The 15648-nt window shown below is 31.9% G+C and overlaps 1 protein-coding gene across 1 annotated transcript; it reads right to left on the bottom strand.

The window, feature by feature from the left end:
- Positions 1-919: 919 nt before the first annotated feature.
- Positions 920-2499, bottom strand: LOC140450705 (uncharacterized). The gene is made up of 3 exons (XM_072544375.1): positions 1440-2499; positions 1278-1335; positions 920-947 (listed from the first exon to the last, which is right to left on the bottom strand). The coding sequence occupies exons 1-3, from the start codon at positions 2239-2241 to the stop codon at positions 920-922; spliced, it is 888 nt and encodes a 295-aa protein (XP_072400476.1). The 5' UTR covers positions 2242-2499.
- Between the last annotated feature and the right edge of the window lie 13149 nt (positions 2500-15648).

Here is a 15648-nt window from a genome sequence, read left to right as displayed (position 1 = left end):
GTTAATAGAGCAGAGCTGCAGGTCACCTGAATGAAACAATATGGAGAAAAAAAATATCAGGAAAGAAATGAAAGGTAGGATTTACAAAACAGTCATCAGGTCAATAATGACATACGCAATAGAAACACAACCTGACACAGAGAGAACAAAAAGAATGTTAGCAGAGATGAACACCCTCAGAAAAATCGATGGTAGGGTACTATGGGATAGAGCTAGAAGTCTAAATGTTGAAAAGAATGCTAGAAACAACATAGATAAAAACCCTCAAATCGATGGTAAGACGCTATGGGAGAGTGCTAGAAGTATAGATATACTACGGAGATGTACGGTAAAGAACATCAAGAAATGGGGAAGAAATAGAAGAGTAGAATGGAATGATTATATGAGTCTAATGACAACAAATTGAGTAGTAAAGATGGTAAGAGACTGTCACCTAATGGGGAGACGATTAGCGGAAAGACCACGAAAACGATGGAGCGACAACTTACTGGAGGAGCATTGAAAAACGGATAGAGTCATATCTACACGAAATAAAGAAGAAGAAAATATAGAAATAACAATTTTTAGATGTTTTTATTAAAAAACGATATAGAAAATCACAATAAAAATCATGTATACACAAAATGAAGAAGAAGAAAATATAAAAACAACAATTTTTAGATATTTTTTATTAAAAAATAAACAATATATATAAATATAAACATAATTAAAAGTAAACTATATAAACTATATATACTTATATACACAAAATGAAGAAGAAGAAAATATAGAAACAACAATTTTTACATATTTTTTATTCAAAAATAAATAATATATTTATATAAATATCTAAACACAATTAAAAATAAACTATATAGACTATATATACCTATATACACAACTAAAACTAATTATATACAAAAATAGACTAAAACTAAATTTACATAACAGGGTCGTCGGGGTGGGATCTGTAACAAAGAAATAGCAGAATGTAGAACTACATAAAATATCATAATGATATATAAAATTAAAGGTGACACTTAATGAAGAAAAAATTAAAATTTCACAATAGAGAATAAACTAAATTTTCGTTTGTAAAAATTCATGGAAAACTGTTTTATTATGATCCTAAAGAAGGAAAGGTTGGTGTACAAAATTAAAGGTAGTACTTAATGAAGAATAAATTAAAATTCTGTAATAAATAATAAATAAAATTTTTGCTTGTAAAAATTTGTGGAAAACTGTTTTAATTATGATTGTAAAAAGTAAAAGTTAAGGTAAAAAATTGGATTACTCACGGTTTACTCATCCCCCAGCATCGCAGGATATCACCACCAGCATTTTTGTTGAAAAAGTCTGTAACAAACAAAAAACATTATCAGTATTGTAATTATCATTAATAACATTACGTAAATTTTGTTAGTAAAATTGTTGCAACATATTGTAATAAAAATTCTTACCTCGAGAATCCGTTCTTACAGTATTGGCCAGGAAAGTTTTGGTGTTCTTTATATCTTGAGCGAACCTGATTTGTTCTTCGTGGAAAGCCGCCGAAATTTTTTCAGCATATGCTAAAATATTTTCGGTGGCTTTCTTAAGCAGCTCACTATTTTTTAAACTCTCGTTTAAACTTTCCTGGAGACGTTCCGCATGCTGCTCCAGAGCCGACACAACTCCCCCCTTGTAATTTTCGCAAAACGCCTGATGGTGAGTTTCTACTTTTTTGGGGATTTGTAGGGCGCTTGCGGCTACATTAATCAATGACGGCTCTGAATTCGATAATAATTTTTTTTCCCATACTTGGGTTTCCGTCAACGGTTTCTCTCTTGGTGGTGATTCCCTATCGGATACTTCTAATATATCTTCGATAGAGGGTAAGTTTTCATCTGAAAGTGTTTCCTCTTCAGAGTCGGAGATCTCACTATAGTTCGCAGCCTTTTCGGCGGCATGTAAAATTTGATCTGTCTCGACAATCGCCGCGGAGTGCATCATTTTCTTCAAATCTTTCTTTTTATTCAAATTTATTTTATAAATTAAGCGTTGCGCTTCGCTTATTTTTTTCGCGCCGACGAAAACCACACTTTCTTCTGAAGGTGCACGGCAACGGCACGGCGACGCGATTGAAAATCGACTTTTACACACCGACGACGGCGAGACTGAAGATGACTGCGGTTTTGCAAACTCCGGTACACTTTCAAACAAAATTCTTTTCTTCGCCAACAACCCCGGCTCGCGACGCGCAGAACGTTGTTCGGTTTTCATTGTGAACAGAAGAGACTATTTGAAATTGCATAACTTAAACGGGGTTATATACAACAAACCGAACCCAAGCCAAGCAACGCGAAATGGTGGGTAAAACAGGATCTACACTTGCTGTAACAAAGAAAGGTGAATACTCGAAGGCGATGTAAGCTCTCGCAAATGAAGAATACTCTTCCATGACCTCTACATAGACAACAAAGAAAGGGTATTGACCGGCTATAGTTGAGTTTATGTCTGCACAGCTTTGCACTTATTGTTGGTTTGCACATCAGTTTTTATTGTATTGATGCCAGGAATACGAAAATGTTATTATTCTTTAAAAAAATTATGCATATAGTGGTAAAGCGGTAAAAAAACTATTTATAACTATTAAAACTATATATTTTGTTAAATTTTACTTTTAACCCTGCTTATAAATGCGGTAATTATCTATATTTGGAATATATTGTTAATTTTTGTAATTATTTACTCTAATAATACCATAAAACCGGTATTTCCAGTTTAAAACCGGTATTTCTAGTTTAAAACCGGTATTTCCAGTTTAAAACCGGTAATCAAAACAAGTTTATATTTATACCCCACACTTCTTTCGTTATTGTTCATTCTTGTGTCGTACAGTCACCTAGCTTCAGTCAACAACCATGCAGTGTAACTTTTGTTTAAAAGTTTTATCCAACAAAAGCAGTGTAAGTAGGCATAAACGGGAAAGTTGTCCGGAACGATTCAATAAAGGGAAAAAGGTGAAACTTAACGATGACCCAGATGTTACATCAGCTAATAATTACAATTCAACCATTGTAGAAGCAACTCCCTTTAGATCTATTGTTCATCCAGTTACCACTACATCCAATGTTATCGAATGTCAAGATTGTTATAAAAAAATTTCTGAGACAGGGCTAACAGGACATTTACGTAGTAATTCGCACAAAAGTGTTATTAGTAATGATAGTGGGGTTGAGAAACTATCAAGTGCGTTTAAAAATCGTATCGGTAGTTACCGCCTTTCTAGCAACAAACATCATACTGATTACTTAGAATTTTTTAGTGAAATTGAAGGTAACGTTTTGAAGCTCCTACATAACTATTTACATAAATTTAAAGTGTTAAAAGTTAATTTCGAACTTTACTCTATGTACACAATACCTGAAAAAGATACTTATGATTTAAAATCATTTAATACAAAAAATCAGATTATTACTATTTCTACTAATTTGAAACAAGCATATCAAGATTTTATTAGGGAGATATTACCCAAGGTTTCGGAAATACAAGAAAAGGAATCTGGATGGAGTCTTTTACAAATCCAATCATTAGAAGTTAACGTTAATAAGTACAACCCTCTACGATCTTCTTCATATATCAGGTTACCACGACAAATCGAGATGAAGAAAGCAATTATTAATATAATGAATAAAGATGAAGCATGTTTTGGTTGGGCGGTAAACGCATCAATTTTTGACCCAACAGGTAAATCCAATCTTACTACTTCTTATCCGCATTATACTAGTCTCTTAAAGTTCCATAATATAGAATTCCCTATGAAACTCTCAGATATACCAAAATTTGAATTACTTAATAATATTTCGATTAACGTTTTTGGGATTAGTGAATGTTTTAAAAATAATATCACACAATTGGAAATCGTTGGGCCGTTATACCATACAAAATCTAAAAAAGCTACACATGTTAACCTATTACTTATTTTTGATGAGTACGGGAATAGTCATTATTGTTACATTAAAAATTTATCGCGATTAATATCAAAACAAAAATCACACCATAATGGTCAGACTTTTCTATGCAATGGTTGCTTACAATTTTTCTCATCCTTAGAACGTCTTCGCAAACATGAAGACAACGATTGCAACTTTGTATATACTAAGCTTCCAACTACCAACATGATTCTCAATAAATATGGACATTTACAAAAAGAAAATATCTTACAATTTTCCAACTTTCAGAAACAAATGCAAGTTCCGTTTGTTATATATGCTGATTTTGAAAGTATACTTTCAACACCTTCTGATAATTCCTCGTTTACTGTCAAAACCTATCAGCATACACCATATTCATTCGGTTTTTATGTTAAATGTTATTTTGATGACAGTTTATCAGAACTTATCATTTATCGCGGTGACAACGTGGTTGAGAAGTTTATTCAAAAACTAGAAGAAAAAGTTTACACTATTTATCATAAATATCTTAAATATATTAAACCTATGAAAAAACTCACGCCAGAAGAGGAATTACAATTTTTTACTAGTAAATGTTGCCACATTTGTGATAAACCGTTCGATATTAACGAAATTAAAGTTAGAGATCATTCACATCTAACAGGGTTGTTTTCTGGCGCAGCGCATAACGCTTGTAATTTAAATTACAAATTACCTAAGTTCATACCTGTTTTCATGCATAATTTAACCAATTACGATTCAAATCTGTTTATAACAAAATTAGCTCAAAATAACGAAAAAATAGGTAACCTACCTTTATAATGAGTTATAACATGTTCAATTAATTTACTCATTAACTACTGATTCTTAATAATAAAATAAATGTTATTAAATGAAAATGTGTTTATTTGCAGTTCCTCCTGCTTAAATCTGGTAACTACTCAAATAAAAGACAACATATGCTTTATAAATAACAAAATTTCACACCCTTCTAATCTTTTAACATTAACTTAAACTAAACTTCATTCTGTTTCAATAATAATTGGGACAGAGATGTTTTGGTTCATTGTTATAACAGCTTTTAGTAACTCATTTCTTTCTTTCATAAGCTTATTTTGATCTTTTAATAATTCATTTTTTTCTTTTAATAAAATATTTCTGGTCTTTTAAATCTCCAACTTTTCTCTTTCTATTTCCAGCAACTTTTGTGTTTTATCTGTTTCCAACTTAATTCGTTTGTCTTGAAATATTTTTTTATCATGTCTCATATTTTCTAAAGCCTCACTAGTTTTAGTCTTTATGATTCGTCTTCTGGGAACTAATTTTCTTTTGTGCACATCTTGTTCTTGATTTGTATCTGGTACTGAACTGGTAGAAGCCTTAATAATAGGAGATGAAAGTTCAGTTAAATGAAAATTAACTGCAGTGTTAGACAAACTAGTATTTGGAACAGAAATGTCACTTTCAATTTCGTCGGTAAGGTGTTGTAGATAACAGAAGTTGGGGGCAAATGTTTTTCTTTTCACCTAATATCTCATGCATTTCTTCGTCATAATCAAATGATTTACGACCCATTCCAGTTCTCTTACTATCATCTACAAATTTTTTGTAGTTTCTTTTTTTTTCCGTTTAATATTGTTACCTTCATTGTTGTTATTTTCCATTTTTACCTTTCAAAAAAACAATGAGAACTAGAGATAATTATTGAAAGTTATTTGATAATAACCTACAAACAAGCTTATAAAAAATATAATAATAACACGTGTAAAATGCCCAAACATTTGGCAGAATTACGAATTCATCCGATTTGATATGAAACGTTGTTCATAGTGCTGCCAAATTTCCAACCGTTCCAAACGGTTTGATGAACAGACATGCGCAGTAATTTTCAGTTGCAAACAGTTTGCAATTTGTTCTACGAACAAACCTAATATACATTAAAATATCTTAATCTATTACTAAATTACTACAACTATTGTTTTTATTTTGATTTATTAAAATTTTGAGAAGCTCATTCTTCTCCCGCAAAATTTTGTTTTTCTCATTTTTTGCTTTAACTAGCTCCTTCCTTCTACATTTATTTTTTTTTATAGTACTCCTGCCTATCTTTTCTTGTTTCTTTCAATATATGTGCTCTAAGAGTCTTATTTTTGTTCGATTGTTTCACTTGGGTAATACTCATTTCACTCCGTGAACTCTCTGCAGTTCCAGAACAGGACGGTTTTGGTTCTACTTGTTGGTACTCTATGGTTTCTGTGTTAAGCAGGATTTCTGGGACAATATTTTTCTTTTTGCCCGAGATTTCCTCTAGGATATTAGCGTATTCAAAATCCCTCCTTCCTCGTCCTGTCTGGTTGTTATGGTCCACATACTTTTTATAACTTCTTTCCAATACTCTCCATTTATTCCCGCAATGTGCTGCTGTTATTATATTAACCCTCTATTGCATGAATTTATTTTATTTTATTTTTTGACAAAATAAAATAAACTTATGTTAAATAATTACTCTTCATAAATGTATGTAGAATTGCCATTTAAATTTATTTTAAAAGTGATCCGGTTTTTGAGAAAAAGAAATATGTTCCCATTCGGGAACATTATACAGGGTGAGTCATGAGGAACTTTACATACTTTTACCATATGTAGAGTCCCTCAGGGAGCATATCATGTGGCCACTAAAAAATGTCAACTCCTCTTCTTTATTAATTAACAGGGTGATTTGTGTAATTGACCATTTATTTCATTTTACTGTAGTGTTTATACGGCTCATTTGATTATTTTAATTTTTGCATGATTCAGTACACTACTATCAAGCATTCGACGGGTATTAGCTAAACTAAAAAATTACAGGACTGGCTTTGGAAAAATTAATTTAGGGGTTCGTATTAAATATTACACCCTGTATAAATTTTTTTTAAAATGCAATAAGTGATTTTCAAACTACATAAATAGCCAATCAAAACGACATATGCGGACAATGTTGTCGCACTTTTATTAAATTTTTAGTGAACGATCAAATCTTACCAAAAATAGAACAACCATAATGAAGTATCAAATTATAAGGTATTAATTTAAACAATTGTTATAAATTTCAAACATTTTAATTAAAATGAGTTCCTACAACATAATCTAATACGTAGAAAATTAACATCTTTACTGTCACTTTGTATTATCTCTACGATAGAATCAATTGTTTTTCAATTTTAAATTTTTACTCATAGATCGTATTGGGGCATTATTTTCGATAAATAATAAATTAAATTGATTAAAAAGCCAAACCTCTTGTATGTGTTAGTTTTTGTTGATTGTAGATGATTAAGATTTTATGTCAAATAATAATACATTGCATCAACTGTACTAAATAAAAATAAATCTAAAAAAGTTTAAAATGAAGGTTGGCGTTGACCGTTTGACGTTTCTTGATATTTTATACCCATTGTCATTATTGTCATTATCAATTGTTATTTATGTGTACAAGAATACATATTTCTTCTGTCATATCTACGTTAAGTACATTGTGTTAGTTTTGGTAGAGCTTTTGTTACTTTCGTTCAAAATGCCACATCAGTTTTCGACCACAGAATATGCAGACATAATATTTGTTTATGGATTCTGTAATGGGAATGGTAGGGCTGCTAGTAGAGAATATCGCAGGAGATTTTCTAATCGTCGAACTCCATCATTTGTCATCCAACATTTGGGTCAGTTTTTAATTATTTGCGAGAAAATGGCACTTTTCCTAGTGGAACAACAGAGCGACATGTAGATGAAGCGCAGGAAGATGACATTATGGACGCCGTTACTATGAACCCTACAATAAGCACTAGACAAGTAAGTCGAGAACTCAATGTTACTCAATCAAAAGTAAGTAGAGTCTTACAAAAAAATAATCTATACCCATATCACATTCAAATGGTTCAGCGACTACATGCTGGAGATGAGATCGATAGGTTGGAATTTTGTAGATGGATTAACAATAATCGACCAACGCTATACAGGACACTATTTACAGATGAAGCCCAATTTACCAGAGACGGGATAAATAATTCACGAAATTCACATGTGTGGGCAGAAGAAAATCCACATGCTATTCGAGAACGTCGTTCTCAGTTAAGGTTTTCGGTTAACGTATGGATTGGTGTCATAAATAACCAATTAGTAGGTCCTCACTTTTTTGATGGTCCTTTAACAGGGCAGGTCTATTTGAACTTTCTACAAAATATTTTGCCGAATTTGCTTGCCAACGCGAACGTTGCTATCCGAGGGATGTATTTTCAGCATGATGGGGCACCCCCACACTTTTTACTGGCAGTGAGACAACATCTCAATAATGTTTATGGCAACAGGTGGATAGGACGTGCAGGTCCTATTTCGTGGCCTTTAAGATCCCCTGATTTCAATCCCGTTGGTTACCATATTTGGGGACGATTGAAGCAACTAGTTTACGCAGTGAATATTAATAACCGACAACAATTAATTGATAGAATTATACATTGTTGTAATACTATTAGAAACGATCCCCAGAGTATCCGTAATTCAATACGTCAATTAACAATTCGGCAACAAAAATGTGTACAGGCTGCAGGGTTCCATTTCGAAAATCTATTTTGAATTGTTTTTATTTTGTTACCATTATTGTATTTTTTCCAGTTCTAATTTATGGGTTTATCATAACTATGTACATATTTTTAGTTTTTTTTTTTAAATTGCTCTTCGTTATTGTTAGTAGTTACTGTTTTTTGTTGTGCAGTGACTCAGTTTATCATTTCAATTAAAATGTTTGAAATTTATAACATTTGTTTAAATTAATTACCTTATAATTTGATACTTCATTATGGTTGTTCTATTTTTGGTAAGATTTGATCGTTCACTAAAAATTTAATAAAAGTGCGACAACATTGTCGCATATGTCGTTTTCATTGGCTATTTATCTAGTTTGAAAATCACTTATTGCATTTTAAAAAAAATATATACGGGGTGTAATATTTAATACGAATCCCTAAATTAATTTTTCCAAAGCCAGTCCTGGAATTTTTTGGTTTAGCTAATACCAGTCGAATGCTTGATAGTAGTGTACTGTATCATGCAAAAATTAAAAAAATCAAATGAGCCATATAAACACTACAGTAAAATGAAATAAATGGTCAATTACACAAATCACCCTGTTAATTAATAAAGAAGAGGAGTTGACATTTTTTAGTGGCCACATGATATGCTCCCTGAGGGACTCTACATATGGTAGAAGTATGTAAAGTTCCTCATGACTCACCCTGTATATAAAAGCTTTATTAGAACCAATTGCTATACACATTAGATCGATGTATTGTCAGTAATAAACTATTTTAAATTGTGAAACTTCTTATAAACATTTACTTTTAGAATGAAAGCATAAATGCACCTTACATTTTTCGCACTGAACCCAGCGCCGGTTTAACCAGGGGTCTTTTCGGGGCTGTAGCACCGGGCGGTTAAAGATTCCCGGGCAGTATAAGGTTATGGTAAAATAAAATTTGCAATTTGCAAAATTTACAAATCTACATGATATAATAATAAAATTTTTTGTGTTTTATCATTACGTCGACGTACCTATATGGTTTATGCACGGTGTTATATCATTTTACAGCGTTTAAGAATAGTGGCGAATACCGCAAAATTGTAACACTGCGTTTGTACCGCGTACAAAAGTACAACTAAACTACGGTAAGAGGTTTGTCTTACATTTGAAACTGTATATAGGTAATTATAATCTGTAAATAAAACATTAATATAATAAATATTCAATAGAAAAATATGGAAAGGGCGAAAACAGCCTGGATCTTTCTGGCTTAAAAGGAAATAAGAAAAGCAGGAAAGGCAAAATAAAATTTTGAAAGGTATACCCAAAATGACTTAATTTTTTACAACGGATGGAAATCAAGAAGATGATACTACAAATATTTTCCAACCCGGTCCTAGTTCTAGTGCTACTAGTGATAAATATATTCATAATTGACCACATGAACTTATTTTGGAGACTTCAGAATCAGTGCCAGAGGACTTAGTATCACCTGTTTTAAAAGTATTAGATGATGAAGAAGCAACCACCAGTAACTCGGGTAAGGCATATTTAAATTTTTTGTAACGACGCTATGAAAAAAGATAACGGTGCCTTTACAAATGGTAACTAGAACAGGACAATGACAAATAATTTTTTTTACTTCTTTTCAGATCCAAAACAGGATTTACTTAATTTTAAAGATCCAGCACTTTGGCAAGATTGCCATAATTATGCAGAAATGATTGTAGAACAATGGGTCGAACAGAATCTTACAGATATGGACCTTTCAATGTCAAAAAGAAATTTCGGCGAACAAAACACGTATGCTAGTAAGCAAATATTTTATAAAAAACTGGTTAATGGAGTTAATGGTTAACGTCGTGATTGGGCAATTTACTCCGAGAGCACTGGCTATATCTTTTGTCTTTATTGTGTCTTATTTGAAAAAAAAAAAGAACCAATTTGAAACAGGAAAAGTAAGGAAAGATTTGACAAACATGAAAGATCCAATGATCATATAGATAATCTGAAAATTTATACGACTCCCTTATTAAAGCAAGGAAGAGTTAATGTAGAACTCGCAAAGGAAATTAACAGTGCGAAAGAATATTGGGTTAAAGTACTGGAAAGAATCATAAATGTAATAAAGTTTCTGGCTACCAGGAAATTAACATTTAGAGGTACTCATAAAAGAATTGGCGAAAAACGGAATGGAAACTACTTGGGTTTACTGGAACTATTGTCAGAATATGATCCATTTTTAAACGATCATATTAATAAACGAGCAAATTTAGGTAAGGGCAAAACGTTATATCTATCAAACGATACATTTAACGAATTACTGAATACTTTGTCCAATCGAGTCATTGATGAAATTGTTAGGCAAATAAAGGCAAACAAATACTATTCTATAAGTGTAGATTCTACACCTGACCATAACACACCATGACCAACTTAAAGTGATGTTGAGATATTGTAACAATAAAGGAAATTCCGTGGAAAAATTCAGGGTATTTAATAAAAACACTGGACATAGCTCACAAGAACTTAAGAAAACAGTTATTGGGATGTTAGAGTCCTTGAAATTAGTTTTTAAGGACTGTAGAGGCCAGTCTTACGACAATGCTAGTAATATGAGTGGCAAGTATTCTGGTTTGCAAGCACATATTTAAGTTTACAATGATTTAGCTCTCTTTGTGTCGTGTGTTGCTCACCATTTAAATTTGGTTGTCCAAAATGCAGCAAATTGTTGTTTGGAAGCAAAATTTTTTTTATGTTGGTTCAAGTTATCTAAAATTTTTTCTCCGTATCTACATACAGGTGAGAGTTATAGTCTCGTGCAAGGATTCGCCTGAATCGGAGCAGACACTGTTGCTTAAAAGAATGAATACAACCCGTTGGTCTTCTTAAAAGCTTTAAAAATAAATTACGGTTTAATTAACATGTTTTATTGAAATGTCAACGAATATAAATGAGAAAAATGTAGTAAGAGGTGAAACAGCTTCTCTATCGGAAAAACTTGATTTATTGGAAAACGGAATAATTTTATCATTCTGGATTACAAAGAGTTGATAAGGTGAATAAAGCAGTACAAAAGGAAAATATGGACTTAAGCACAACCACTTATTTGTTATCATCTTTAGCCGATTACTTTAATTTCTTACGTGATCGATTTGATCACTACTAGGCCTTAGGAATGTTATTAACAGGGAACAAAAATTATGCTGAGAAGGGAGTTACCAAAAAAAAATTGCAATTAGGAGAAAAGAATTTGGAGGCAATGTTATATTTTTATATAGACAATCTTAAGTGAAAGATTATTCGCCGATCTGATAGTTATAAATCTTGTTCAAGAGCTTTTGAATTTTTGTTTAAACTAAAAATTACAGAAGATGAACATATTTCTAGATCAGCAACAGAATTACAACAAAAATACAAGGAAGATTTGGACGAGTATTTTTCCCAAGAATGTGTTCATTTAAAGCATTTGTTAACGTCTCTTCCCCAATTAAAAATAGATACTCCTTTAGAAATGGTACAGGTTTTATACGAAAATAAATTAATATCTTCATTTCCAAACGTTAATATTTTACTGCTTATTTTTTTCTCCATAATGGTTGCAAATGCAAGTGGCGAACGCTCTTTTTCGACACTAAAAGGGGTAAAGATCTACTTAAAAAATGCAATTTCCCAAGAAAATTTGAACTCCTTAGCAGTTTTATCCATTAACGAGGAGCTGATAAATGAATTAAATATAAATGATATCGAAAACTTCGCTTCAGCAAAAGCAAGAAAACAAGCTTTTCAATAATAAAGGTGTGTGATTACCTGCCTCACGTTACCTGCCTCATGTTATTAGATACATTTAATTTTACTTTTTGAAGTTCGCCCTTAATTTTTTTCTTGTATTTTGTTAGTATTCATTTAAGTTTGAAACCAAAAAAAAAATTGTAACTGTTTTCCTTATTTTAATAAACTTGTATTCAAAATATGTTTTGTTGAATTAAAATAAGTTAAGAAATATTTTTGAGCCTGGGCGCGGAATCCGTATCAGTACCGGGCGGCAGACTGTATTAAACCGGCACTGACTGAACCCTTGATTTTCCTTTACAGTTTATCATCTAACATATTTCTCTGTTTACAATTCAGTTTGGCCAGTGTGAAAACTGATCTGTTTGTATATATGTATACATAGGTTCAATGCATCTTCTTTTGGATGGTTACTAGGGTGTGGAGCTTCTAGGCCGACCTACTTTTTTTTTGTAAAACACCACTGTTAATTAGTCGTTCAGCTAGAATTGTTTTGAAATTCAATAGTGGTATTCTCTTCAGTTTTTCCAATTTGTTTTTTTGATTCGCCTGTCTAATAACCAAGCATTGACTACTTCTACATCTAGCATATGATAGAAAATACAACGGTACCATTTTTTGCTTTTTATTGTGATTGGATATGATCAAAATTAGGAATCTTGCAGATTCACACCGCCCATGTGTCTGTTATATTGTTGTACAATGTCTGGGCAATCAATTTCTTTCCTAGTTCTTTCGGTGCGAAAAAATCTTTCCACTTTAACTGTTGGTTGTGTTCCACAATAATCTGACAGTAAAGATACAATTTTGTTGTTAGACCACTGAACTGTATGTATGGCAGTATTCTTATAAGTGCCAGAGTGTTCCTTAATGCTTCTCCTTTTTTTAATTTCTTTCTTTTGCCAACCTTTTTAATTCAGAATTCGATTTGTACGGATTGCTGCGATAGAATGTATGCCTCGTTTTGACAAATATGACACCAGTGGTATACTTGAAAAATAATTATCGTAAAAAAGGTTGTGGTGTTTATTGGACGGTATATCTCTGCTCTATCAAACGACATCATTACAAGCAGTAAATTTACTTCATTCGGTAATTCTGTGTAACCATCCCTTCCAGCCAAAATTTTCAAAATTATATGAAAACCCTGAGATTCCTAAGAGAACCTCGTCCTTTAAACAATATAACTACTTCGTCACAAGATAAGTATTCTTCTAAAGGTATCTGCCAACACAATCTTTTTATTTGATCAATCAGGGGCGACATTTTGTCAAGACTCGGTGTATTTTCTAAATAATTACTAAAATGAAAAAACCTTTTGATTGTTTCAAAACGATTGATAGGCATTACGTCCGCAACTTGTGAAATTCTTGTTGTCGGAGCCCAATAGCGCCTTGTTGTAGGTTGTCTTATTAGAGTTATCCACAGAAATAGCTCCGTAAAATTTTCAATTTCTACAGGAATTGGTTTTTGTGGATTTTTTTAAGCGCTGTATATACAAGTTTGTCAAACTACCTCAATTATAAAATCTGGTGTCAAAAAAAACTAAACAATTTGTGAGGAGAATTGAGCTGTAGTATGTTGGTTAGAAGTAATTGACTACCTTCAAAATGCAGTTCATCTACATTTCGCACAGTTTTTGAAGGACGCCATGTCATATGACTTTTTTGATAGATTTTTGTTTCGTATGTAGTTTATTATCCGTTTCATCGCTTGATGAATCATATTCTTCATTATCAGAGTCTTTTGACTGTACCAATAATGCATTAAAGAAGTATACCAACTTGATAAAAACAAATTATAAAATATTTACTTTTTTCGGTGGCAAAATTTACCTTTAGCGCACAACGTTCCCGTACAGGAACAGTAACAATTTAGGGCAAATACTAACAACAACAAAGTAAATTTATTATTTCAATATATGATAGCAAATACTCATGGAAATTTTATATATTGAGTTCCCATTTGGCTCCATTATGCAATAGAGGGTTAATTTCAGTTACTTTTCGCAATTCACTAGCAATAACTTCAAATAGCTTTTTAAAACTTTTGACTTGGGAAGTCCCTACCAGTTTTCGGTACTTCTTGTAAAGGTTAATTAAGTGGAGAGTATTGGTGTGGTTCCACTTAAAACACTCTGCTTCTGGGGCTTCAACATTTATGATCAAATATTCATGATTTAAGTCCATATCTACAACCCACAGAAAAAACAAAAGTAAGTATACATTTATATTTGAATTTATGGTGTTAAAGGTATTATACTTAAGTATGAAAAATACAAAGGAGAAACAATGGCTCAATTTTGCCAGGAAGAAAAACTGTTAGACTGTTAAAAACTATATATATATATATATATATATATATATATATATATATATATATATATATATATATATATATATATATATATTATATCAATGGTATTCCGGGTTTGACTCCGCGTTAAATGTTGTTGGTTTTGATAAAAACCATTTTGACGACGTTTCGGCAAGATCTCACTTGCCATTTTCAAGTCTCTCTGGATGGTCTGCTTCTTGTCGATGTTCGAGTGGAAGCTCAGTTCGAGCTAATTAATTTTTTTGATTAATTAAAATTATCTAGATGATATGATTATGACTCTATCACAATTTTTAATTCTTTTATCTCAGGGTTAAATTCGTGCTTCAAAATCTATGCTATTACATGTGAAAGGTAAGGTCCAGAGAATACCGGAATAATAAAAAACACATATGATCTAACACTATATATTGAAATAAAAATAATGAAATAATTCACACTCAAAAGTTTTCAATAAACAAATCTCATATAATGATTCTCAAAAATTTTGTTCTACGTACGTGAACAATCAAAATTAATGGTACAAACAATATTAAGTAATCAGCAATCTTACAACAGATTGTTGCAAGTATATCGTCCTTAATGATCTCCTTCAAAAGCAACAATCATTCAAATTATGATAGCCTTTCTCCTCTCGATAAACTGAATCTCTCGTTGGCCCGAGTGAAAAATGACTCTTGGAATATCTTCTCTTTACGATAAACTGAATCTCTCGTTGGCCTGAACAGTGACTCTTGGAATATAAGTAGGAAAATATGACTTACAATATTTTGCTGCTCCAGCTTCTGTCAGATACACTAACTCCACAAAAACTCACTAACATTCAACACTACTGCTTGCTACTTCTCAGGAACTGCCAGAGAACAATCACCGTTCGTCTTACAGATTTGGAAAACCAACTGATTCCCTTTTTTCTCTCCTAAATCTAGCCAAACTCTCACTCCTACATACCTATCCCACCTTTTTCAATCTCCGCCAATCAAAACTCGTCACAATTCCCCCATTTTTTAATTTCGATAACAAACAAATTTTTACCTATAATTATAAATT

This window comes from Diabrotica undecimpunctata, chromosome 9 (genome assembly GCF_040954645.1).
Source record: "Diabrotica undecimpunctata isolate CICGRU chromosome 9, icDiaUnde3, whole genome shotgun sequence".
In the NCBI taxonomy this organism is placed as follows: Eukaryota; Metazoa; Arthropoda; class Insecta; order Coleoptera; family Chrysomelidae; genus Diabrotica; species Diabrotica undecimpunctata.
Note: the sequence above shows the minus strand (reverse complement) of the source record. Positions and strands in the feature narration are given on the sequence as shown.

Coding starts and splice junctions, on each gene's coding strand:
- LOC140450705 (XM_072544375.1), bottom strand. CDS start 2,241: ATGAAAACCGAACAACGTTCTGCGCGTCGCGAGCCGGGGTTGTTGGCG. Junction 1,336..1,439: donor TGTAAGAACGGATTCTCGAG/GTAAGAATTTTT, acceptor TGTTTGTTACAG/ACTTTTTCAACAAAAATGCT. Junction 948..1,277: donor TGCTGGGGGATGAGTAAACC/GTGAGTAATCCA, acceptor TCTTTGTTACAG/ATCCCACCCCGACGACCCTG.